The following is a 27,835-nucleotide window of genomic DNA, read 5'->3' as shown; positions in this document are numbered from 1 at the left end:
CAAGACTTTCCTTAAACGGAAAATCGACATTTTGTATAATTAATTAATTTACAAAAAGTATGGTTCAGTCAGAGTACTTGACATGGTTGGATAATGCGAGTTAGGAAGCAAACAAGCATGGAAAAAGCTTGACTGGAGCCTAGATTTCCTAACCTGAGATCAGATTTTGATTGTTTTCTGCACACCACGCTGAAGCTCTAAAGGGAATGCACGAATGTGCAATCTCGAAATCGTAAGGACCGTGTTCGTCTAAAAGGACTAGTAATAACAACAAAGTTGCGTGATTGTGTTTATGAATAGGGCGCCGTATCAGTTTTTGACTTTCCGGCGCACAACAAGATTCTTGTTGTAGAGTTTTCCACGGGAGGACTATTTTCAAGCGCCTTCAGACGTTTACCGTGCGCGTAAAACATTTTCAAACTTTCTACTATTTACAGCTTGGCCTACCTAGATGCTTTTAAACCCAGGGTAAACCCGAAAATTTTTAGCCTTGCGCAATATTTAGATCGATAAAGTACGCATGTGTACAGGGGTCTTGCTGGCTGGCTCATTGAGACCAAGGGTATTCCTGTACATTATTTTCCATTTCTCTTGTAATGTAATAGCTACTAATTCGTAACAATTTGGAAATATCTACAACCGGCGCCGAAATATATTGACAAATTTGGGTATTTTAACGTTTTTCAGAATGTAAAGGTCGGACGAGAATTGCAGTTTCAGTACTTCAACTTTGTTTCATTGGATTTTTCGATTTGGGAGGGGTTAAGTGGCTTCCAGGCTATATTCTCAGCCTTATTGGAATATTTTTGAGCTTTTAGATCCTGAGATCCTAAGTCTTAAGTCTAATGTTAAAACTCATAGTTAAAACTCTACTTCCGAACTGTACTTCAAAGCACTTTAAAACCACTTACGGTTTTAAAGTTTTGAGGGAATTCCCCTTTTGTGCCAAATATTTCGGCGCTGATTGTAGTTTTTGTAGGGGTTTTCATTGAAACATTGGTGTCTTGTATGGTAAAAATTGTTAGCAGGTTGCCCAAATTTAATCCTGACTAAATTAATCTACTTTCAAGGTAAACCGAACATTGCTTTACTGTACCTAAGGTAACCTATCTTAAAGAAAGAAATTTTGATGGAAAGATAATTTGAAGTCACGGCGATCTTTCCCCGCCTACGCTTGCTTGCGCGTTTGGAAGTTTGTTTCCCGCGCTTTCGTGTTTTCTTTCTAGTCCTCTTATGATTGGTTCCTTTACTGCTGTTTCTATGGTGATCCTTCTGTAAAATAGACTTTCTCGTTCAAGATGATAGATGGAGCTGCGGAAAAACCAAAACATTTCAAGTTTACTTTGGTTTATGACTGTATAAAGTTGATTTTTTTGCAATCTATACCCTCGGGGGATTTTTCTATACCCTCGGGGGATTTTTTCAAAGATGCTTTTTCCTGAACGTTATTTCTATATTCACAACAGCTACTTTTGAGATTACCAATTTCAACTATCCTAGTTTTCATTTTGAATGAGTAGGTTGCATTTTCTTGAAGGGAAAGTAGTTCAAAACATGATTTTTTTGGAGGTATGTTATTTCTCATTTCTGTGTTCTGCAATGTTGACAGAACACTTTTCTTGGTAGATTCAAAATGGCTGCCGATTCATATTTCACAACATCAACACTGAGCAAGTAGGTGATGTGTACCTCGCTGGGTAAGAAAATCTCTCTCTAATCATGGCTGTTTTCATTAAATCCACACCTTTTATTTTATTTTTATAGTCAAAATATTACAAAATAATGGAAAAACTATTTAAATGGGCTGGAATCATCAATATCGGGGAATCAGTGAATGATTTGAGATGGAAATCAACGCATGGTACAATGAAATACCGCAACAAATTCATTTCCAAAAGAACTTTTGGCAATTATGAGATATTTTTTGAAGTACATCAATCTACTCTCAACTCACCTCTATTTGTAATCAAGCTTTTCAAAACTGTTTTAGTAGACGATGAAGTAGAAAGTGTTCAAGAGAAGACGTTTAATTGTAAGGCTTCGACAACGGCAGTCAAGAAAATGTTGGGTTATTTAAAAGTGGAAATCAAGGGTAAGATTGTCGGCAACTCTTATTATGGTTTTTACAAAGATGAATATGTTGATGGAGTTAAAGCAGCTGAAATAATTTTTCTAAACAAGCCTCAGAAGCAGTAGAGAATAATGTTGACAGCGGTGATGCTGATAATGTGAGCTCATCATCTACAGGTGATTCAATTTTTGCCACTTCATCAGGTATGTCAAGAACTTCAAATTGGCTGGATGTGGTTGAGTGGGGAATTAGAAAAGACCACCCTGCGTTTATTAAAAATACAGGCCGTAAGCAAGATAGCAAGAAAATTTATCTCCAGCCAGGTTATCATGCATTACGCACTATCAAGCTTGTTAGCGGAGAGATGATGACCGTGAATCTGAAAATCAAGGAAGAAGATAATAAACCAAAATATGTCATATCTTCTGAGCATGATGAAATATGTGAAGAATCATTCATAATTGGTACATGCCTTTCCAACTTTTTAGATAAGGCTAAAGCAGTTCGCACGAAAAAAAACTGGTCTGGTTTTGAATTTTTCGGTATGCAAAGAACTGACGTACAACGTAAGCTGGTTGCCGAGCTTGATGAGCATCTTGAAGGTTATTGTCCAGGTGAGATAAGTGAGGATGATGGTGGTGATGATACAAACCATGCTCAATTAATCAAGTCCCAACCACTTATGAAAAACATTTTGAATATCAGGAAAAGAAACGCTGGACCGACCAGCAGTTTATGTCCTAAAGCAATCAAAGCCCGCAATGAGGTCATTCATAATGTTGTGAAGTATGTGTCGTTTGGCGATGAAAAGTGTAAATATATATATATATATTTTTTTTTAACTCTCCCAAAATAGGTACAAATTCTGAATCACGAGGTAGTTATTAGTTCAAGCAACCCAATATTTCAATAATTTTCTTTAAGGTCAGAAAAGTAGAACACAAGGGTGATGTTAAGGCTGATGTCCAATTTGCGTGAAGCGCGCGTAAAACCTTTTTTAAGTTAACGTAATTAGTTGATTGAAAATAGAAACAATAAACAATTCCACCGGTCAAAATTGACATAACCGTTGAAAAAATTAAATTTCCTTTAACCTTTTTTTGTTTGCCTGAAGTTATTAATTTATTATTAATTTATTTTAAGTAAATTAATTATTTGGCAATTATTTTTTAACCTTTCTTTTTCCCTTTTAGCATTTGTTCAACATCTCATCACTGAGTGTCCAGATGTAATCGAATCAGCTTTGGAACTTAATGAAGATTACCTTTGTCGAATTATTTCAAAACTTAATTTGAAGACTAAACCAAAAACTTTGAACGAGAAGGATACAGCTGAGATGCTCATTGGGAAAGCTGATATTTCTCAACGAGGCTATGGGAATATTCGTACCATCCTTGCTGCAAAATCTGTTAATATTCCTTCTTACAAAAATGTGAAAACATATGTGAATGAGTTGAATGTTGGAAATATTGCCCCAATACATGAAAGTGAAAGCAATTGTAAATGTATGGGGTACTTTTGTACAGTTACTGAGACACTTCAAATGATTGCTTCATGTAATGATCTTTTTTCAAAAATGAAGTTTTTCTCTATTGAAAGACAAAATAAAATCAGAAAATTTTTGATTTCAAAAGATGAAGACCTGTACCACAATTTTGATAGTCACAAAAAAACCATATTTTTGAGAGACACTGGAGACAACTTCCGAGCAGCGTCAAAATACCCGACTGAACAGACATCATTCAGTGTACTAAACATTGAAGAGCTAATCACATGTCCATATGGACAGTTTATTTCTACCTTATGGAGAGGAAAGGAGTCACGGGAAACTTTGCTTACACATGTCTCAAGAATTTACAACGAGCTAACAGATTTGGTGAAATATGGTGTAGATTTAACTGTTGGTGATGAAAAAGAACATTTTAATATTGTAGTAATAAGTGTTACTGATTTAAGTTTTACAAAAGAAATGTTGGGAAAGTGCCAGTGTACTCACACATTTGGATGTATTCATTGTGAGTTAAATAGTAAAGAATGGTGTTCTCTGCAACCAAAAGTTGGTCAGTCGCAATCGTACAAGAAAATGATAGCACGAGGAGAAGAAGCCCTTGAGAAGTTGGGCAATTGCCCAGACAAAGGTAGTCAAATCTACAAAAAGTTTACATCAGATCATTTTGCTCAATGGGTAGGTGCAATATAATTTTGCTGTACAGAAAAGGTTTAATTTTCACGCTTACTAATTTTCAGGGAACTTATTTCCCTGCTAAGAGGGTCTAAAATATCTATATTTCGCAGAACTAATTTTCACGCTTGACACCCACTTTTTGCTAAAGTTTTCTCATTTTCCTAGGGGTTATTTGAAATTATTTGACAAAACTGCATATTGCGGGACTAATGTTTTCGATAGACACCCAAAAACGCAAAAAAAAAAATTAATTCCCACAAAAATTAGTTCCGCAAAAATTAATTACCACAAAAACTAGTTTCCTTAAGGTATATGGATTACTCTTCTGTGCTTAATTGACTTTTCTCGCAAAGGTGTCAAAAACCTTAATTTTCCCACCAAAATCACTCCAATATCCCTTAATTATGACCCCCACCCCATTTTATGATTTTTCTACCAGAGTGTCCACCCCCCTGCTTATCAGACCCCCCTCCTCCTACAATTAAGCACAGAAGAGTACCGGATTATGGATAACCCTTTTTTCTTTTTTTCAGGCACCAGTCTTATTCAAAGGAACTATTGTCGAATTAACTCCACCTTGTGCTCTACATATGATATTGGCCCACCATCGCTATCTCTGGAAATTTCTACATCAAACGGTCACCAAAAGAAATCAAACGCACCTTATCCCAGTAGCTTTGAGAAAAATCGGTTGCACTTATCTTGCTTTCCAAATTGAATCCTACCATAATAGGTAGTTATTGTTTTAAAGAAAATACTTTTATCAGCTATTTTTGTGATACCATTATTTACAATGCATTGCTGAACAAGGATATTTTTGAATGAAAATTTCTGCCAGCACAGGATTTTAAATTTTATAACTACACGTTTTTTATAAGCATAACACTTATAAGCATACCCAGGCTCAAATCTTGGAATACTTAGCATAACGAGGCTCACAAAAATTTACCCTGTGCTTATAAAAAAAGGTGTATGATAATTAAAATTCGAGATTTTAGAGTTTAATTTTGTTTTCCCATAGCAAAAATAAATCGTACGATGGATCTGACACACTTAAGATGATTGGCAACGATTGCAAATTAATGGAACAAAATATCGATACGTTCTTGAATGTCTTTGTAGAAGAGCTCAATCAATCCTGGAATTCTAACAAGACGAATTCATTGAGAAGTATATTGAAGTTGTATAATGCATTTAGTGATATTGCAAGGTATCTTTTCTCAAATTTTTGCTGATATAATTAATTCTGATTTTATGTTAAAGGTGTTTATTCTAACCCAATCTTTGAGAATTTTGAAGAGCAAGTATCTTTCAGAAAATTCAATAGAGACCCGTAGTATACAGTTATTAAAATTCTAATAATGAATTTAGAAAAAACAATCGCTAAACGTACAAATTATTTCTTTTTAGGGATCTCAGAGCTACCCATGCTGACGACGAAACAAGAATAGAATCGTTTCAAAGAAGAGTAGAAGCCTTTGTTCAGCTTTTTCTAATCCAGTCTCCAAAGAAAGTCGTGGATAAGATGCCATATCTCCATTACCTGAGGAATCATGTTAGTGACCTAATGAAACTCTTCATGCACCTATTCGATTGGGGTTATGGCTACTTTTCAACAAATGCTGGTGAGCATTTAAATAAACGTATCAAACAAACTGAGCTCTCTCACACTAACATGGACACACAACGATTCCGCACAATCATACATATTTTACGTACCAAACAATTTAAGTTTACTGCTTCCATCATGTCTTCAAAGAAGAAAACCAGCATCACTTGCTCAGCTTGTAACCAAACGGGACATAACAAGAGGAACAAGTCATGTCCAATGCATGAATCCCATCCACCTATTATCTTTGATGATACAGATGAAGAATCTGGAAGTGAAGATTAACATTTTACCATTTTCGAAATTGTATTCTAGAGTTTTTTTCGAATTGTAGCCTAGTTCCTTATTTTATTGTTTTAAAAAGTTGAGACATCATTGTATTTTATGCCCTTTGTTTCGAAAAAAAAAAGGTACAGGTGAGAGCCGTGGATCGAATCCATACTTGGCTGGGTGTACCAACTTTATCAAAAGTACAGCCAAATTCTAATGCAAATCATATCGAAACAGAGTTTTAGGATTATTTTACTTATTAGATTTGTATTTTTTGCCCTTTGTTTCGAAAAAATAAACAAGCGATACCTGGTTATCTGGAGAACAAAATATAATTTTGCTCATTTTCTTACAAAAAACACATCTCGCAACGGAAATTCACGTCTAAATACAAATACACTCTTTCAAATTACTCACCCCCGTATCACAGACCGGTGGGACCCCATCCCCACTGGAAAAATTGGCCCCAAATTCGTCCCCTGTGAGAAAAATACCCTGAAATTCCATCCCCATTGGAAAACTACACTGAACCCTCATCCCCACTAGGAAAACACTAAAATTTTGGGAAATCCCCACTGGTTTTTTGAGTTGTGAACAATAGAATTCAAAATCCCCACCCATTAAAAGCAAGGGATTTTCCGTCCCCATTGGCATTTGAGTCCTTCATTTTATCCTCACTGGCTAAAAACCGGGTCACTGAGACAGGGGTGTAATTACAACTTCATGAATCAAAAACATCTATCTCGTCTAAAAAAACTGAAAATTTCGGTTAAGAACATTGATCTATGCTTATAAAAAGTTATTCTCATTGATAAAGATTAGTTTTAAAGCCAAAAAATTTTTTTTGAGAGAATCAGCTTACCCTATGTTCATGCAAAAAATAAGAAAAAAATTAATGATTCAATTTCCACAGTCCAAAAAAACCCTTTTTAGCTGCTTTTTGGCTGAAATTTGCTTACTTTTTTCTTTATGAAAATCGGGCTCAGATTAGCAACCAAAATTTCTTGCTCAAACACAAAAAAGCTAATAACTAAGTAATTGGTGACGTGCTTATAAAAAAAGATCGAATTCGGCCCATTTTCTTAAAAAAAACATGTCTAGCAACCATTATTTCGTGCCTAAGTAAACACAAGCATTCTTTCAAATTATGACTACGTGAGCAAAAATAAAAAAGCAAAAAGTACAGGCGAGAGCTGTGAATTGAATCCATACTTGGCTGGGTGTACCAACTTTATCAAAAGTACAGCCAAATAGAAACAAAGATTTAAAGATTTATAATTGTAGCTGATTTTATATCTTTCTATTTCATGAACAAACAAGACGACTTAAAGTCGAAAATTTCGCATAATACTTGAACATCCACGACGAAGACGCATGAAACGTGACTCCTGCAGCATTATGCATTTTGAATGAAGCGCTACACGAGGTCATAGATACCCTGTTTTTTTATGAAAAATCTTAATCCATTAAAAAAAGATTCCTTAAAAAATGCGACTAAAGAATTCCATTCTATAAAGCGTAAACAAAATCTTTCAATTCAGAGAACTGCAATATACACTTGAGAAAAATAATTTTAAATTTTTTTGAAAATGAAGAAGAAAAAATGAACTTTTCATTCTTTGGTGCCAGAAACCTCATTTTGTGCTTTGAAGGAACTTGTGATAAAGACTTCATTCACTTGCGCAAAGTTTATATCAACTTCTTTCTATAAACAGTAGAATTTATCTAAAACTGAGAAAAATGGCTAGTCAGAAAAATCTGTTGTATACTACTTTCTGATATGAATGATGGCCAACCACCATCAAAATCATTTGACTTTTCCAGAAAAAAATTGAATATGGGGGGGGGGAAGGATATAACATTTTTTGGAAATTTACCCCCCCCCCTGGACATTGTGACTTTTGATCCCCCGGACAGCAGGTCTAACCCACCCCGCCCCAGACATCAGTTGAGTAGTTGAGCTCCAGCTTCTGGACTAAAAAATGGCAGGGTAAAAACTAGCCAACTTTAAGCTTTAAAGAAACAATTCTCATTGAGATTAAACTATGACTCCTTTATAACTGCTTTAAACGGCATCCCATTAAACAAACCCTCCCCAATCTCTTGATGTTTATCCCGTGAAAAAATAAAGGGGAAAGATTCCAGAAAAGTAACAAGATTCTTAGTGCAGAAATGGGAATCTTATACAAACAACGGTAGCATGATTCAAAATGAAAATCCTAATTAGCAAAATGTGTATCAAGATCGGTGAAGTTTGATTGAAGCTTGATTAGTTTGATTTATTACCTTGTTTCCATTCTTTTTACATTCCGACGGCTTATTTAGCAGACGCCCACGCTAAAGTTTAAAGAGCGAGCCAATATCTATCATCCCATCAGGGAGGAAAATCTGGAACTTTTACTAACCAAACTCACCGAACACCAATCAAACTTCATTGGATAAAAAACTGTCATCATTAACGAGGGACCGCTGTACATTGTGCGGTGGTGTACAGTGGGGCTGGATCTAAATGTGCTTTGTACGGCGGTGAAAATAGGTTAATTTGAAATCTGCTGTATTATCTGTACACCCCACCTTACCTTACCTTACCTTAAATCACCGTACAATGACAATGTACGGCAGTGTCTAGGCAGGGTCGCTTCGATTATACAAAAATGATTGCTGAATTTCAATTGAAATGATTTCTAAGAAATACTGTGAGATCGGGTAACTTGCATAAGCCCTCAAATGAATGACCCATAGACCTTTTTTTAAAGAGGCAGCCATATTGAATAATTATGTGCTCCAGCATAAAAACAATGATACAGCCATGCATAATTACTGTATCATGCATATTTTAAAAATTATGCATGGCTGTATCATTGTTTTTATGCTGGAGTACATAATTATTCAACATGGCTGCCTCTTTAAAAAAAGGTCTATTTGGTCATTAAAATACAAAGTTAAATCAAAACAAAAATGGTAGGCTAGAGCTGCAAGCGGAGCTGCGTAGTTCATTTGTTTTGAAATTTTGCTGCTTTGATTGGTCAGTCATTTGATGGCTGTGCAAGTTACCCTCCACTGAGATGCAAGTCACCCGACTTCACGGTACTTGCTAAAACTGACTGTTTGTCACAACTAGTTTCACTATTAACACATAACTATCTGGTGAAAAAAGGAAAAAAAGATCATACCTGTGCTGTTTGTAGTTTTGAAGAGAAGAGAGGGTTAATAATGTTGTTGTTTGTTGTGGAAAATTAACTCTTCTTGTACTGCTTACTGAGCATGATCAATTTATTGGTGCATTCACTAACTACACAAAATACTTAGTAGTAAACAAATATCAAACCTCTTTAAATACTCTACAAAAGACCAGAAAATATGATAAAAATTTATACAGCAGCAGCAAGTTTCAAAAGCATGTCTGATGTGCATAAATCAAGCAGCCATTAAAAAGTTTCACAATGATTGTTTACAAAGGCTTGGTTACACTTTTTGCACTAGCGTATTTTATTTATTAAGAAAAGCCCTGTTTTTTATCACTTTTTATCTTTGTGAGTGAGTCCACCTTTAGAATATTTGCCGTAGTACGCCCGCAGCCAAACGCCCACGCCATAATTTGCGCCCCAAAAAATGTCTCGCCAGCCAGACACACGGAAGGCTATCGTAATACTTTCGCTAAGCGAAATTAATAAGCACCATCTTGTTTATAATGTTCCTTTTAAAAATAACAACATAGCTAAAATAAATAATAAATGTTTTCTATCTTATGAATAAAATGAAGAAATTTGTCCTAAAAAAGTTTTAAAAATAACAATATGGCTAAATAAACATCTTTTTTGCTAAAAATATCAATATGGCTAAATAAACATCACTTTTTTGCTAAAAATATCAATATATGGCTAAATAAACTTTATTTTTTTGTTAAAATCTTCAATATGTTTTCACTTTTCTCAATAAAATACAAAAAAATGGGAATCTACTCGTGTTAAATGAATAAAATATGACGCATAAATATTATTTTAAATGTCGCTGGTATAAACCACATATATGTTCTAAAAGATAAATGTACTCTCAATAAACACTAAAATAACATCTGCACATTTTGACCAAGGAAAAATGCATTGCGCATAATCACCGCATTAAATTTCGTGCATTTTTAGGCATCTGTGCGAAAATTATAATACGCGCAAAACCAGTAATATCAAAGGTAAATTCAAAAAATTTAAGAATGATGGAGATTTTCGAAAAGTACGCCTGGGATTTCTGATCATACAAAAAAACAGATAATTCAAATTAATCAAAATGGATTGAATGTGCACTAATGGTGTCACAACAATCTAGAAAAAAATGGCTATCAGAACTAATTTGGGACCTTAAAACATAATATAATCAAGGTAGGCAGGTAGGTAGGTAATATTTAAAAACACATTTTGTTAAAAAAACAAAGTTTGATCAACTTCATTAAATTATGATAAGCTCTAACTACCTGCCAAACTTGCAATAAACTAAAATGATAAAAAATATAAGAACTTAAAAACCAACAAAATAAAAACACATCTATATATCTAGATATTCATGATAATTCTGTACTATTTTTCCCTATCATATATATAGCAGTTATTGAAAAATTGATTTGACAGCCATGATTATTGGTGGAAAAAAGCTTAATGTTAAATCATCATGTTCCTTAAAAGTCACAAGTAACAAGTGTTTTTTCACAAACTCTGATTTCAATAAAATAACGTGAACGGCAACAACTTGCAACACAGACGTTTTCTCCTCAGATTGCTACGTTTTCGTTCTTTTTTTTCAAGGAATGTTCAAAATAGTATTCCAGAGGTTGAAGCAAAATCAACGCATTCAAATAATTTAAAAACAGTTAAGTCCGTGTTGCAAGTTATGGCTGTTTACGGTACTGTAGCACATCTAACATTTTGCCACCACAATAATACTATGAATATCATAAATAGCATGTCATAAATATTACTAAACAGCAACTTCATGAGTTAGAAAACCAAGAAAATTAAAGCACGCATTTTTAAATTGAATGTTTAAGGTTCCAAATTTGTTCTCGTCAACTTTGTCAAAATTGACTGTGACACTGTGGTGCACATTTAATCCATTACTAGAAATTCTTGCAATGTTCCCTTTAAAACACGGTTGATGGATTACTTCGTAGAGGGCATTGTTTGCATTTTTCTGAATTGGTTTACTGAACCGAACAGAATTAAAGTTTGGTTGGTCGTATGCGCGGAAAAAGCCAAGAATTTGAAGGTATTCAGAGCGTACTTTGAGAAAATCGCCACAATTCAATGGCTGCTCACGTACGATCAAAGACTCATCCTGGTCCTTGACAGATAAAGTAACAGTTCCTATTCCAGGTGTTCTTCTCATAATTGTTGGGTCGCATTTTTAAAAACAAGTTACCAAGAGTGTTATCCTTGACCCATTCTGGGATTTCATCGTTAAAGTCAAACCCATTCGATAGTACAAAGATCATTACATCATTGCTTTCAGGTATCTCCATTAATGGAATAACTAAGTATCCCTCTTCAAATGTGCCGTGCGATCCATCCAAAAATTTCAAACCCATGTCGGCTGCTAGCTTCATCCACGGCGTAATTAAAGTCACATCTCCAGACGAATGGAATTTCAATATCGATTCTATCGGAAAATATTTCTGAAGATCTGTTATAGAATTCACCATGAAATTACTGTTACGAGGAATGTTTAATACTTTGGTTGCAGTTGTTGTAGTAGTAGCATCAGCATGCAGGTGGTGGTGACGAGGAGTAGTGTCATCAGTATTTAAGAAGAGAGAGTCGTCGTTCGAAAATCCAAATATGAACCTTTCCAATAACTACAACCCGATCATATGGGTTGGCTGCGTTTGACTTAATGGTGTTATTGTCTCTCAACTTCTTAGAGAGATTCTTCTTCGTGTTAGCATATACGTCCTTGAGAAATGCTTCCAGCACAACTACTTTTTGTGACGCCATGTTTGTTTTGATTTTCGAGCATGTACAGTTTTGTGCATAACAGAAACCTCACGGAAAACAAACTATGTACAGGTGAAAAGGGATAAAGAAGAGGCGTAAGTCCGCGATGTATTTTACAGAACGCTTTCACTTTTGCGCCATAGTTCCGAATCAAGATCGCCGTGTTTTGCTGCTAGCTCGAATATATTTTCAAACAAGATATCTTTCACAAAAAAGTGTTTTTTACTGGCGAATCAATTTATATTTTTATAAACTCTTTGACGTGAGATTGTAGATAACGCTTGTTATTATTACCGCCTAATAAATAGTAATAGAATTACTTTAATATACTTATATGAATTATAGAAGTTTTTGAATTTTATTTTGCAAGGCAAGGTTCTTGAAAAATTAGTTTGGACTGGTTTGGATTGATTTTATAAATGAAACATTGGGAACATCTTTTTGCCGAACACACAATATCGCAAAAATAGACTCACAAAAAGACAAAATTTCATCACGCAAAAAATCTCACTAGTCTTGATAAGTTACTGGAAATTAATGCAAGGCTGCTGATTCCTTTTCGGAAAATTGATACTACATTTGAAGTGAATGATATCATAAAGAGGTAGCACATTTTGAGAGATTTTATACTAGGTTCTAATGGCTGAAAAGCTCAAGATCATCTTTCAAACTACGCACTATTTTCTTTTAAATTTCGAAGGGAAATGATTTTTGAATTGTTCATAAATTTGTCTTTGTAAAAGTTTTGTAGAGAGCTAAGTAATCGTTTCGAAAAGTCACAAAACGATGGGATAAAAGTCTTTCAATTTATTCAGATAAACTACCAGCCTAAAGCCTTAAGGGGCCATTCAAAAAGTACTCTCTTCGCCGGGGGGGGGTCAACAAAAAAGCGAACGAAAACGAACGGGGGGATGGGGTTCAAGTCGATCTGTGTACGTTCGCTTTTGCAGGGGGGGTGCTTGTCACAAGCGCGACTTTTAACTTAGTTTATGAAAAATATTTTTCTATCTATCTCCTAATTACATTTTTTCTTTGAATCGATAACCGAAGATAATTGTTAATCGCCTAAACAATTGTGTATGTTATAATTGTTTAGCAATTATTAGATAATTAGAGAGCAGGGGGGGGGGTTAAAAATTTTGAGATAAAAACGAACGTTCAAACGGGGGAGGGGTACTTCAAAACGAACGCTGACGAACAAGGGGGAGGGGGGTCTGAAAATAGGGAAATTTGGACGAACGTACTTTTTGAATGGCCCCTAATGTAATATCTTTGTTGTTGGTCATTCAGCCATTGCACAAGAAACATGTGTGTTCTTTTTTGTCACTTGCACTATTTTTTATAAGAACCGGTAAATTTTTATAAAGGTTTGGCTGTCCTTTTTTGCACTTTCAGCCTGAAATTGTTTTTGAATTGCTCAAAACCCGGCGTATTTAATTATTGAGCCTCGTATTGTTCTTATAAAATTCTTATAAAAAAGAAAGAGTTGAGTTGGAAAACATTATCAATAAAAGTTTGACTTATAAAAATAATTTGTTAGTGTCGAAATTTCTTTGCTTTGCGAAAACGGAACGGTCGTTCCGCTACCCCTTTTATGTTGATTGTTGTATTTATATTGTCTTTTTGTTTTGTGAGTTTCGTCTTTATTGTTTCCATTTTGAGTAGTTGAAGGTTTTATACTTCTTGACTATATATATAAATTTTACCAAATACTAATCATAGCACTATAGGGGAGTGAATCACTCCAATCATCATAAATATTTCAAAAAACATATAACTATTTTCTGTCTAGTGCTCGATTGCACAGACCATCAATTGACAATCCACTTGATTCAACAACTTGGTCTAATGAAGTCTTACAAGGCCTTCCACGTTTTGTATAATTATTACAGTTGAAGGCAAGCATCATTGTGTTGCACACCATTAAAAGAATCATTTAAAAAAAAAATGTTTTGAAATTTTTCTGACGTCAGCACTTTATTGCAAAATTTCGAATTTTGCTGATTTCTGCTAACGTCAGCAAAATTTGAAAAAAAAAATTATGCAAAAATGTTCCTATTATTAATATACAAGTTTTGTCCAAATTTCATGTTTATACCATAAGTCAAACTGGAGTTACTTAAAAAACAAGTTTTGCTGACGTCAGCATATTTTGGTTTTCGCCTAATATCTTTTTTTGGGTGAAAAAATTAATTATGGCACAGCTATTCCAGTGATTTACACTCCAATACGCTTCTTTCGATGTATGAAGTGATATGCTATGACAAGTGGAAACAGTGATAAAAAATTAAAAAAGGTAAATTTGGACATGCCTTGATTTGCCTGAGCTGCTCCACGAGCATTTCCACCGATTGATTGAAGCATTTCGGATTTCATGACATTGATGGATAGCCATTGTCTTCCGAATTCGATCAAATTAGGATTGTCGTTGCTTCCACCCCTTTGTCTTTGACGGCCGAAATGTTCTTCTAGGGGATCTTGCGAAAATCTTTCCGAAAAAATAAACAACCCATCTCCTTTTGACAACAGCTCTTTCGATAAATCCACAAACGAAATAACTATAAGTATAAAGAATATCTTAGATGGAAAAGCTCATGCTCTAGGACATTTTTCATCCAATGAAAATGGGCTAGAGCTCGACTACGCCGATTGGACATCACGCGACCTTGATTCCTCACGCTCAAAATCAGTTTCAAAGGCCTTTCAATTGATTCCTTCTACTTCTTTTGACTCTTTATATTAGTAGATGGGAATTAAAATGGATGCACTTTTCGCTTCTTCACGAAAGAGAAAATATCCACTCACCAGTCATTTTCCATCCATTTCTGGTTTGGATACTGAGCAGCTGGCGTCTCTTTTCATCTTGTGTAAGATTGGTTTTCGCATTTACTTGATCTTCCCAACGCTTCAGAAAGTTGACCAAAAATTTATCTTTCAAAAACTGAAAAAAAAATCAAGTAAAGGTTTTGTTATGTCTAGTCCACCTATTGTGCTCCTTAAGAAAAAGATGTTTACTAGGGATAGGGTGGCCAGGCCAAAATTACAAACTCATCAGGTCACTTTGAAAGTAAGTTATTCAGAAAGAGGATGAAAAATACAAAAAAATGAGGGGTCATTGACCTCAAACGGATAAGCGGTTCCGGAGATATGACATTTTTGTAGAAAAGAAGCAAAAATTAGCTCTTTTGGTAACAAATCCCCTAGGCTAAACTGGTTACAGCGAACGGCACCAAAAACATTTAAAAAACGTTGAAATTTAGATTCAAAATGTCATATCTTTTTAAGGGTCAAACAATTCCTCCTGAAATTTTCAGGAAAGTTGGATGTTTATGCAAGCTTTCTAATCCCGATAAAATTATTCAAAAGAGTGTTTCAAAACTTGTGTATTTTACAGACCAGTCTGTAAATTGCTTGATCAAATTGATATTTTAACAATGATACTGACGAAAATAGGTGTTCCCGTGACTGGCTCTAGCTGAATTTTTGCACACTAACAGGAATTTATGAAAATGGGTCAAATTTAAAATTTCATACTTTTCGGACCACATTGTGGTATTTTACAGACCGGTCTGTAAAATACACAATTTGACTGAAAATGCATGTTCCCGTGATTGGTTTCAGCTGAAATTTTGCACACTAGCAGGAATTTATGGAAATGGGTCAAATTTAAAATTTCATACTTTTCGGACAACCTGGTGGTATTTTACAAACCGGTCTGTAAAATACATAATTTGCCTGAAATGGAATGTTCCTGTGATCAGCTGAAATTATAAACAGAAGAATGAATCGATGAAAATAGATCAAATTAATATTTTCAAACTTTTAGATTATCTGGTAATATCTTACAGACAGGCATGAATAAAATACAAAATAGATTAAAGTAGTTCCAAAAGTTCAGTTGATTTGTAGTTTTGCACCAAAACCATCAGAAAAAAGGATAAACCTGACACAATTTCAAAAGCAAAACAAGGATTTTGAAGAATATATAGATTATAAAAATGGAAATTTTTCTTACCCCTCCAGGTTGGGGAAATATCCACCCAAATGCACCCTTCATTAATCCAACAATTAATTTAGGAAGCCAACATTTTTTTAAATATTATTATTTATTTAACCTGTGATTAAAAAAGAAAATTTTGATTATCGACTATTTTTCTCTCAAGTATTATTGGTATTAAAAATTGTGATCAAAAAAAAGATTTTTGTTTCTAATTTCAAAATTATTATTCAAACTAAATTTTAATTTGCAAGTGAAGGTAATTATTCTTAAAATTGTTTTTATTTCCCGTCTGTCCAAAAAAATCGCAATTTCTGATCAATTGTTATATGCTTTAAGTCAATTATAGTGAATGTATACAGTGTAAGAAGTAAATAAGATCATTACTTATGTTTTTTTTTCTTCTTCAGGAATAACTAATAAACAATGAATGAATCAATTTATATGGTTAATAGTGTTCAACATGAGATTGTGACATTCAAGAATTCGCATCGGAATGGTATGTTTATTCAATTGATTGTAAGGGTGGAAACCACGCCCACGGTAGTTGTTGGCACCCTGCCTACGATAGGTGTTGGCACCACGCCCTCGATTGTTTACTGCAACACCACGCCCTCGATTGTTAACTGCCATACCACGCCCACGATTGTTGACTGCCGCACCAAGTCCACGATTGCTGACTGCCGCACCACGTCCACGATTGTTGACTGCCGCTCCACGTCCACGATTGTTGCCCACCGCACCACGTCCACGATTGTTGACTGCCGCTCCACGTCCACGATTGTTGCCCACCGCACCACGTCCACGATTGTTGCCCACCGCACCACGTCCGTGATTGTTGACCGCTACACCACGCCCTCGATTGTTGTTGGGTACCAAAATCTGTCCTTCTGGTTGAGCTGGTTCAGGCTGGTCTTCTTTTACTTGTGCTACTTCTGGCTGATCCTCTAAAGCTACTATTTCTGGCTGGTCTTCTTCTATTTCTGGCTGGTCTTCTTCTAATTCTGGCTGGTCTTCTTCTATTTCTAACTGGTCTACTTCAGGCTGAACGACTTCTTCTCCAACTAATTCTCCTTCTGCTTCTTGATCTACTTCTGGCTGGTCTTCTTCTCGATCTTGATCTACTTCTACTGCTGGAGGAATATCTTCATAATAAACTATCTCGGCTGTAACCCCACCATCGTCTTCTGGATAATCCTATGAAATAAAATGACCTGACTTTAGAATAACTTGAAGTGATGCAAGTTTTAATTATTCTAAAAGTATATATAGTAATTTATAGTCAAATAAGATTTACCAATTTTATTGATAAAATCTAATCCCTGATACATTACCTATTTCATTAACTTGAGTAGGAATTACCAAAACTTAATTTCAATGATTTACTCCCTATTTCTTGTCTAGCAAACCCCCTTTCAAGACTGATTGTCTCCAAAGAAAGCAGACAAAAGTTATACATTAAAATTCTGAAAAGTCGTATCAAAGTTATTGCCATTGATAAAAGAACTCCTCCAGTATTTCAATTAAATCTCACAAGGAAAAAGTTTTTGATAATATTATTCTGCAAAACTTTTTGTCTGATTTTTGTCCTAAAACGCTGTATCTAAAATTGTAAAATTTTAATTTTGCTAAAAAACATAAAAATATATGCAACACTGTAGAACACTACAGAATTTCATATCCACAATTTTGAGTTTTCAATCCAAACAACCCAACCATTCCCATCAAAATAACTTTTAAAAGCTTGGAACCCTCCATAAATTTCATAATAAATTTCGAATAACAGATTCAAGCCCATAACATAACAGGTCTTCATAGACCTGCCTTATTTCATCTGAATATTTACCGTCTTTGAAAACTTGGACTTCATTATCTTTAAGAAATGACCCAATTTTTTCTTCAGGTTTAGACTTTTCATCTTCTAAAAACTCAATTTGATTTTTAAGATCTTGCACGTAGGATTGAAAAACAGTTTCTTCCTTGGTATTAGCTTCCTCTATTAAACCTCTAGCTTTTTTTCTCCAAATACAAAGGGATTTTCTAAATTTTCCATTACTTTTAAGCGTTTTTTGTAGTCGAAAGTAAGGCTATGTGGTGGCATTTCTCAATAAGTTATGGGCAATAGTTAAATGGTGAGAGAATATAGGAGTTTATAAGAAGTTTTGCTTGATCTTCTGATAAAAAATGTCTCACCCTTCTCAATGCCCTTAATTTTTGGTTACACTTTTTACATAATTCGGTGACGTGAGGAATAAAAGATAATTTTGCATCGATTTTTATACCCAAAAGTTTCACGACATCGACGTTCTTAATGTTGTTTTTACCAACAGGAAGAGAAACATCGGCATTAAAAGTACCGGGGTAAATAAGTTGAAGCTTGGAGGGATTTGCAACCATTGAGTTATGCTTAAACCAATCAAGAACAATGCTTAGTTGGTGTAAAAGGTTTGCGTTAACTTCATCCAAGTTTGATCCAGAAGAAGATAAAGTATTATCATCTGCAAAATTTAAAATTTCATCTATGATATAAAATAGATCGTTTATGGATATAATAAAAAGTAATGACCCAAGGATAGACCCTTGGGGTACTCCTAATAAAATATCGAGCCATGAACTTAAATGAGAAAACTATACGAACTCTGTGCTTCCTATTGCTTAAATAGCTGTGCATTAATTGGACAGCACTCTCACTGAACCCGTATGCCGAGAGTTTTGCCAAAAGTAAGTTGTGAGGTAAACAGTCAAAGGCTTTAGATAAGTCAATTAAGATTGCTCCCACTTTTTGGTCATTTGCTATAGCACTCTGCCAATTCCTCAACATGTTCAAGATGGCATGTTGAGTGCTATGACCTTTTCGAAAACCACACAAAAGTTTTGAGAAATGTGGTTCGAGATGCGCGTTCAATTGATTTACTATTAAACGCTCAAAGATTTTGGAAACAACTGGGAGTAAGCTTATTGGTCTATAATTGACCTTATCAGTAAGGGAGCCTTTTTTGAGAACAGGAGTGATATCAGCAAGCTTAAGCCTGTCTGGAAATGTCCCAGATTCCAGGCACTTATTAAAACATGAAGTTAAGAATGGAGCACAGACGTTTGCTGCAATTTTAAGCACACGAGTTGGTATAGTCCCACTTACAGATTTAGATTTATTTAGGCTTGAAATAACTTTGAGAACGTCAGTCTCTTCAACTCTGGAAAAATCAAAAACCTCGTCAGTGTTCCTTTGAGAAATTATTTCTTTGTCACTTGGATGTTTTTCAAATGGTTTTATAATTTTTTTACCGGAACTCTGATTTGAGTTTTGACTATTCGAGTGTCTCAGTAACCCTATTAAAATAAGAGTTGAAAATATCGGCAACGCTTTCATTTGATGTATGTAAAGCGTTGTTTTCAAGCAATTGAATCCCTCCTTCAGCTTTGCAGTTTTTATCTGAAAATTTTGTTTTAATAGCATCCCAGAAGTGTTTAGACTTGCCGGTGTTATTGCTGAAGAAAGTTTTCTTTGCTTTCTTGTTAAGTTTGACGACCAAATTTCTCTGGCGTTTATAACTTGCCTCATCTTCAGAATTTTGAGATTTATTTGCTAATTCTTTGAGATGAGAGTGCTTCATGATTGCTTTCTTGAGATCTTTGGTAACATGAGGTTTATTATTAGCGCGAAGATATTTGGTCTTCAAAGGTACATGCCTATTCAAAATATTGTTGAAAATATTTTCAACTTCATCATAATTTTCAATGTTATTTCTAGAGACACAATAATCTAGCTCATATAGAAAGAGATCCTCGTTGAAGTTTTTATATTTTCGATACTTGATAATTGTTGGTGGTAATTTAGTATACTTTAACTTTAGCATTGTATAAATTAGTCTATGGTAATCACTTAACCCCGTTTCTACTGTTCCCGTATTTTTGATGCTGTTTTTTGAGTTTGTCAAGATAAGGTCGATACACGTACCTCTTTCGGATTTAAAACAAGTTTTTGATTTCATGACATTTGACATGTCATTCAACTCGAGGAAACGTGCTACCTTGGGGTCAGTAGGCTCAAGGTTAAAATCACCAATGACTATGATATTGTGATAGTCTACTTCATAAAAGTGTATAGCATTGGATAAAGTATTAAAAAATAAATCTATGTTAATTCTATCTGGCCTATAAATATTAAATACCAATAATTTGTCTTTCCTAAGTCTTATTTCTAAAGGAAGAATATGTAGAGCAGGGTCTAGCTTGAAATTGGTCAAGTGACGTGTAGAAATGCCACTTTTCACAAATGTTAAGAGGCCTCCACTGTTTGATGTACAGTCTATACGAAAAGGAGGAAATTGGTAGCCCTGTAGATTAAAGTCAGAACTAGGAAAAGACTCATCGAGTTTTGATTCTGCTATGGTAATTACATCAAAAGTTTTTTCCACAAGAACCTGAAGGTCAGAGAACTTATTTCGAATTGAGTTAATATTAAGATAGGAGATAATAAAATTAGATGAGTTTTTAATTAAAATAAAAAGATTTCCAACCATTCAAATTACCATTACTAAGGTCGTCCAAGTCAGGTTCAAGAACATCATCATTCTGGTCATCAATTTCATCTCAACAATAACTATCCAATATAAATTCTTTCAAATTTTGAGCAAAACGTGAAATTCCAGTGCCATTTAGGTGCAATTTCTTTTTGGACAACATTTTCCGAGTGATGTTGTCATGGTTAACAAGATACAGATTATATTTTTCACAAAAATCATGAAGAACACTATTAATAGCATTTACTTCAGATTGAATTCCTTGTTTATCATTGCGAGTAATCACATTTGATATGATCAGCTCTGTTTCAGGAGTGATTTGATTGATCATTTCTCGGATTTTTTCAAGGTTTTTAACTGTGATATCGTTTGTACCTACATGTAATATGAGATACTTTGGCTTCTTTTTATTTAACAAAGGTTTCAAGTAGTCGATCATATCAGTTGAATCAGCACCTGGAAAACTTCTTACAATTGATTTGACTGACTTCGTTGAGACACCATTTCCTTCGATGTTGTTTAACATGCTATCTCCGCATATTAGAACATCTTTTCGTTTAGAAGCAGATTTGTTTTGATTTTTCTGAGATGAACTTTTTTGTGTGATTTCTTTCGACGATTTAATAACAGAATGATTTTTCGCTTTCAAGTTCTCTCTATTTTCTGTTGTGTGTGTTATAAAAGCATCATGTTTTTTTTGTTCGAATTTTTAATAATTGCTCTCTAATTGTCAAGTCTTTCAGCGGGTCATTATATGTGTTGAGATTTGTAATAACACTTTCATCAAATGGAATATCCTCTATTATCTCAGAAAGTACATTTTTCTCGTGTATAATTTCAGAATGTGTAGTCAACTTTTTTGAGGGAGAAAAGCGTTTCAAAAGTTCCGAATTTTGAGCAAGAACAGATTTGAGAGTTTCTTGTATACTTTTTAATTCTTCCCGTAACAATTTTATGACAACATCCTTGATCTCAAGACTAGATTGATACTTTTCAATTTTAAGATTCAACATTCCCAAGCTATCAGTAACATACCCGGGGGGGGGGGGGGGGTACTAGGGCAAGATGGGTTACGGGGATGCTCCGCTGATCAGGGTACCTTTTTTAACCTCAACGAGTCCCAGGTAGGGTCGCAAAAACACCAAAATAGAAAAATCAGTCCCTCGTAGGGTGCCTATTTCTGGAAAATTTGGGGAAAAAGTAGAAAATTTGAGAAAATTTTGGAATTTCAGTCCCATTCAGGGTCACTTTTTTCGCAAATTTCGAGTCCCACGTAGGGTCCATTTTTCGAACCTCAGCGGAGCACCCCCGTCGGTCGACAAGGGTAGTACCCCCCCGGGGTAACATACTTCTTGAAATCAATGAAATCAGAACTGGGATGAAACTGGGCTTCAGGAGGGACTTCGAAAGGAGCAACTTCTACTGATAGGAGTGAAAATGTAACCTTACCACGCCAAAGAATTTGCATTATACATTTCATATCGACGAGTTTCGAAATAGCTGCAGCAAAAAATGTGTGGTCCATATGATATCTCTCTATACATTCTTTCTCAAGTTTTTCGATGTCACAAGATTGTCTCTTCATCTTTTTTTCCTTAATCAAGAGGAGAACATCTTGCCAGTCATTTGATGATGAGTCAATCATATCTCCAATCTTTACATTAACAAGTTTATCAGTCACAGAGTTTAATTTCTTTTCAAAACTTGTATCAGCCATTTTGGATTTGACTCGTCTATCCTCAACGAAATCAAATTGCCAAAAAAAAAAGAAGCCATCGACGATGCAATTGCCGAGAAAGATCTTGTGATCCTTTTGATCGGCAGTTTACCGGATGACTACAATTATCTAATTACCGCTTTAGAGACAATCGCGGATGATAACTTGACATGGGATTACGTTCGCGACCGTTTAATCCACGAAAGTGAGAAGAAGTCGGAGAATAGCCCAACATCATCTGAAGCTCTGATCTCAAAGCTAGACAAAAAGACTGGACACTTTGCGCGAGAATGTTACAAGAAGAAAAATAATCTTAAAAGGAAAGAAGGTCAAGCCAAACTCGCAAAAGATGAAGCCGTATCTGATGTACAAGCAAATTCCGAACTCGCTTTAAAATCATCGAATCGAATCGAAGACGAAAATTGGTGGATAGACTTTGGCGCTACCCAACATATGACGCCCCAAAAAGAAAGTATCGAAAATTATGTTGCTTTTAAAGAACCTATAACAGTGAGACTTGCTGATGTGAGTATTTTATACTCTTATGGAAAAGGCGATGTACATTTGACAGTTAAGGATACGACTGAGAAAGCTAAAATTGTTTTAAAGGATGTTCTTTTTGTACCGAAAATCCAAAACAAAAGGATATATCGTTGATTTCCAGGGAGACTCTTGCGGAATATCCATCGAAGGAAAACGTTATAGCGTCGGAAAGAAACACGGTAAACTTTATAAACTGAACACGATAAATTCTGATCAGACTTGATATATTGGAAACGCAATGGACGAAATCGATTTATGGCACCAACGAAATGGTCATCTCGGCTACGACAACTTAAAATTACTGAACAAGAAGGAAATGGTCAACGGCCTTAATTTCGACTTGAAGGAGACAGTAAATCGAAACTGTGAAGGTTGTGCGATGGGGAAGCAACATAGACAACCGTTCCCGAAGAAATATATGAACACCACAAAGGGATTACTTGAATTGATTCACAGTGACGTTTGTGGTCCCATGGATGTACCTTCAGTGGGAGGTTCCAGGTATTTCGTTACGTTTATCGACGATTACTCCAGATATACGACCGTTTATATATATGATGAAGCATAAATCAGAAGTGTTGGCTAAATTTACCGAATTTGTAAATCTTGTCGAGAATCGAACGGAACTGAAAGTTAAACGACTGAACGTAGAGAACCAAACTATCCAACGTTTACGTTCTGATAATGGTGGTGAATATACGTCGACCGAATTCGCAAAGTTTTTGTACCGACCGTGCAATCTCGCGTGAACTGACTATACCGTATTCTCCTCAACAGAACGGAGTTGCCGAACGTATGAATCGAACTATTTTAGAAACTGCACGGTCGATGTTGCATCACGCTCAGAAACAGATTAAATTTTGGGCTGAGGCTATTTCGACTGCTTGCTACGTCCGAAATCGTAGTCCAACAGCATTTCTGAAGGAGACCACACCTTATGAAATATGGCACCGAAAGAAACCGGATGTGAGTAATTTGAAAGTTTTCGGATGTAAGTCCTACGTACACGTTCCAGATACCAAACGCAAAGGAAAGTTCGACAAGAAATCGATTTCATGTATATTTGTTGGTTACCCATCAAACGAAAATGGATTCAAGTTTTACGATCTACAAACCAGAAAAATGTTCCGAAGCCGAGACGTAACCTTTGTGGAAAAGGATTTCGATATCGAAAAGTTTGACGGTACTAATTCAAACTTTGAATTCTTTCCTGAATCGACCGAACCAGACGAACCTGAAGACAACCCGGAAAATCGCCCAAATGCTAGACCTGTACGCACAAGGAGACCGCATGAGAGACTAAACGTCTTGACTGGCGAATGGTGGAATCTGATAGATGCTGCATCGATCGCCATAGTTGACGAAGAGGAACCAACCACCATTGAGGAGGCATTGTCCAGCCCGAATGCTGAACTTTGGAAGGACGCTATCCAAAATGAGTACGATTCATTGATCGAAAACGAAACTTGGAAATTGGTTGAAATGCCACCTCACAAAAACCTAGTAGGAAGTAAGTGGGTTTTCAAACATAAGAGAGGAGCTGATGGCAAAATTTAAAGATGCAAAGCTCGTCTTGTAGCACAAGGATATTCGCAAAAATCCGGAATAGATTACAACGACGTATTCGCACCTGTCGCAAAATACAATTCAATTCGCTCCGTACTTGCGATTACAAACGAACTCGACTTAGAACTGCATCAAATGTACGTCAAGACAGAGTTCTTAAATGGAGATCTAGAGGAAGACATCTTCATGAAACAACCTGAAGGATTCGTCAACAGGGACAATCCCAATAGGGCATGCAAGTTGCAAAAAAGCATTTACGGTTTAAACAATCTGCCCGATGCTGGAACGAAAAGATGGACGAATTCCTTAAAGAATCAGGATTCACTAGAAACGACGCTGACCCTTGTATCTACAACAAACAAATCACAGAAGGAGACAAATCCTTTACCCTTATCGTTGCTGTATATGTCGATGATCTACTTATCGCCTTTAACAACATCCAGATTCTTCGAGAACAGAAACAGAAACTCGGGGAACGTTTCGAAATGGAGGACAAAGGTGAGGTACATTTCATCCTTGGCATGCAATTCAAGAGAGATCGTAATAATCGCAGATTGGACTATTGATCAAAATACATTTCTTTCATCTGTGCTTAATCGTTTTAATATGAATGAATGCAAACCAGTCGCCACACTTCTGGAACCAAGTATGAAGTTCGAAAAGTTGCCCAACGATGAGGAGATTGTAAAGTTAAAGGATTACCGATCAGCGATCGGATGTTTGACCTATGCATCAATCGGTACCCGTCCAGACATATCTGCAGCAGTGGGAGTTTTGAGCACAAGGATATTCGCAAAAATCCGGAATAGATTACAACGACGTATTCGCACCTGTCGCAAAATACAATTCAATTCGCTCCGTACTTGCGATTACAAACGAACTCGACTTAGAACTGCATCAAATGTACGTCAAGACAGAGTTCTTAAATGGAGATCTAGAGGAAGACATTGAGCCAACATATGTCAAAACCTGGCAAACAACATTGGATTGGCGTAAAGAGAGTTCTGCGTTATTTGAAAGGAGCACTTGATTATGGCTTGATCTACGAAGGATCTGAGTCAGGAGATATTTTGCTTCACGGTTTTGCAGATGCTGATTGGGCTGGAGATATTGATACACGAAAATCCACCTCTGGTTACGTATTCAAAGTCGGAAATTCTACAGTATCGTGGAAATCCAAGCGTCAATCGATCGTTGCACTCTCGACAACCGAAGCTGAATATGTAGCCTTATCTCAAGCAACGCAGGAGGTTATTTGGCTACGAACCTTATTCAAAGGTATGGATTTCGAGCAAACTGATCCAACAAAAATGTTTGAAGACAATCAAGGAGCTATTGAGTTGGCAAAAAACCCAACTCACCACTCTCGAACCAAACACATTGACATTAAGTTTCATCACGTGCGCGATGCTGTCGCAAAGAAAGTAATTGACTTGGAGTATTGCCCTACTGATGAGAGAGGGACTTAATGTTAAAAAGGTTTAATGACTTTAATGACTAACGGATTTGAAATTTATTTAGATTTTATTTTTTATACGTAAAACGTCAAGTGGGAGTGTTGAAAATATGACGTTTTACTTACTTATCTGTATGTCTTAACTTTTTCTGCTAATTGCTTTGTTTATTATTTTACAGCTGATGTCATTTCCATTAGGGGTTTTACATCGGCTGTCCTTTTAATTGTAACTAATTATTTTACTGTAGTGAAGCGTGTAATTTTTCCTTAGGCTTTTTTTATGAAGATAGTAAGTACTCTATGAGTGAAGTCACTCGGTGTGTCTGATTTTTAACAGTAAAGCCAAATGGATTCTCCCAGTAAAAAGAGCTAAGCAAGGATTTTTCACATTTATCCTCAGGATCCTGAGGATATCCTCACCTTTTTTTGTATCTTATCAAAATATGAACCTTAGGATCCTTAGGGTCCCAGGATTTTAAATTAATAAATAATAATGCTATACAAGTTCGCAGGCCACCGTGCGAGCACATGGGCCTCTATGAACCGCTCTTTGTTCGGTTTACAATTTTCTTAAGATAGAGTTTTTTTCTAGGGCTCCCCCTGACTTTGAATTTAAAGCTTGCATCCTTTAGTGACGTGTTCATTTCTTGGGCTTTCACTCTTTGATTGTCTTCCTTTCACTTTTCGTAAGATCTTCTGGCACACGGAAGGGCAATTTTTCTCCTTTAGTGATTGCTCTTAAAACTGTATTTTTGTCTTCTTCGTTTGCAAATCGAACTTTTATTGGTCGATAGCGTTTTTCATCTTCCTTTTCCTTTGAAAATTTTCCGATTCTTTGAGTTTATTCAATCTTTATATTCCTTAAGCTTAGTTTCTTAGGTAAGACTTTTTCATTTAGATATTCTTCGTCGTAGATTTTGGTTGACTCCTCTGAATCTTCAGTGGATTCGTCAACACCATGAAGAATTAGATTGCACGCCGTGGATTGAATCTGTCGTTCCTCCTGTTTTTCCCTTCGAAGTACGTTTTCTATGTTTTTCTCGATTTGCCTCGACGCGACTGCTGCGTAGCTTTGTGATCTATTTTCTCCTTTCTTCTCAATGATGTCTTCCATCTTCTTTTCGATCGTTGCCATTCTGGTCTCAAAGCTATCCTTTATTTCGCTGATCATTGTATTAACGTCTTTGGACTTTAGTTGAGTGATTTCTACGTCCTGGGCTTTCATTATATTTTTGCAAGCTTTTATCTCCTTTCAGAATCCTGAAACTGTTGATGTTTCACATGAATTGACCCGTTCCAATAGATCAGGGGTGATCACGACACAGTTTTGACAGACAAAAGCTCTCGATTTGTATGTTAGACATAACTAGATTTGATAACCGGGGAGCTTTGAACAAATGTAGTGTACGATTCGATTGCACTTTTTACATTCAAGTGTGTCTTTGAATCTTCCTTCTTCACTTGTAACACATTCAGAGGGGCTGCAAAGGTCGTAAATTGATGCTGAATTCGGTTGTTTTCGTAGATTTTCCTAATTTTCTCCGCCATCTTTACATCTTTTAACAACACATCCGTTCAGTTTTTATTTGACGTCAGAATAGATTTTGCGAGAATATCCTGAGGATCCTCGTTTTTATTTCTTTTTTTATCAAAATATGAACCTTAGGATCCTTAGGGTCCTCAGGCTTTTGCGAGGATATCCTGAGGATCCTCACTTTTTTTATTCTTTTTTTCTCAAAATATGAACCTTAGAATCCTTAGGGTCCTCAGGATTTTGTGAGGATATCCTGAGGCAACGATGTAAAAATAATAGATAACCAACTTGCCTTGATTCTCAAAAAACATCCGTGTTATGGTTGTAAAAATATTAATGACATTTTGCATCGTAAAAAGTGCAATTAAATAAAAACTTGCTTC

At 35.6% G+C, this 27,835-nt stretch overlaps 2 protein-coding genes across 2 annotated transcripts; both read left to right on the top strand.

Annotated features, from left to right (window-relative positions):
• Positions 1-2,177: 2,177 nt before the first annotated feature.
• On the top strand, positions 2,178-6,150 carry LOC136821936 (uncharacterized). Its single transcript, XM_067078151.1, has 5 exons — positions 2,178-2,883; positions 3,265-4,256; positions 4,790-4,989; positions 5,278-5,466; positions 5,667-6,150. Exons 1-5 carry the CDS (start codon positions 2,277-2,279, stop codon positions 6,148-6,150), a joined length of 2,472 nt encoding a protein of 823 aa, XP_066934252.1. The 5' UTR covers positions 2,178-2,276.
• A 19,271-nt stretch (positions 6,151-25,421) lies between these two features.
• On the top strand, positions 25,422-25,931 carry LOC136821934 (uncharacterized). The gene has a single exon (XM_067078150.1). It carries the CDS (start codon positions 25,422-25,424, stop codon positions 25,929-25,931), a length of 510 nt encoding a protein of 169 aa, XP_066934251.1.
• Positions 25,932-27,835: the final 1,904 nt, after the last annotated feature.

The sequence above is a fragment of the Clytia hemisphaerica genome, unplaced genomic scaffold, assembly GCF_902728285.1.
Source record: "Clytia hemisphaerica strain Z4C2 unplaced genomic scaffold, Clytia hemisphaerica genome assembly, whole genome shotgun sequence".
NCBI classification, from domain to species: domain Eukaryota; kingdom Metazoa; phylum Cnidaria; class Hydrozoa; order Leptothecata; family Clytiidae; genus Clytia; species Clytia hemisphaerica.
Note: the sequence above shows the minus strand (reverse complement) of the source record. Positions and strands in the feature narration are given on the sequence as shown.

What these genes read in the sequence shown, in the direction of transcription:
- LOC136821936 (XM_067078151.1), top strand. Translation starts at nt 2,277, where the DNA reads ATGTCAAGAACTTCAAATTGGCTGGATGTGGTTGAGTGGGGAATTAGA. An exon ending in GTCGTTTGGCGATGAAAAGT is followed by an intron (nt 2,884 to 3,264) that starts GTAAATATATAT and finishes TTTCCCTTTTAG; the next exon opens with CATTTGTTCAACATCTCATC. An exon ending in ATTGAATCCTACCATAATAG is followed by an intron (nt 4,990 to 5,277) that starts GTAGTTATTGTT and finishes GTTTTCCCATAG; the next exon opens with CAAAAATAAATCGTACGATG.
- LOC136821934 (XM_067078150.1), top strand. Translation starts at nt 25,422, where the DNA reads ATGTCAAAACCTGGCAAACAACATTGGATTGGCGTAAAGAGAGTTCTG.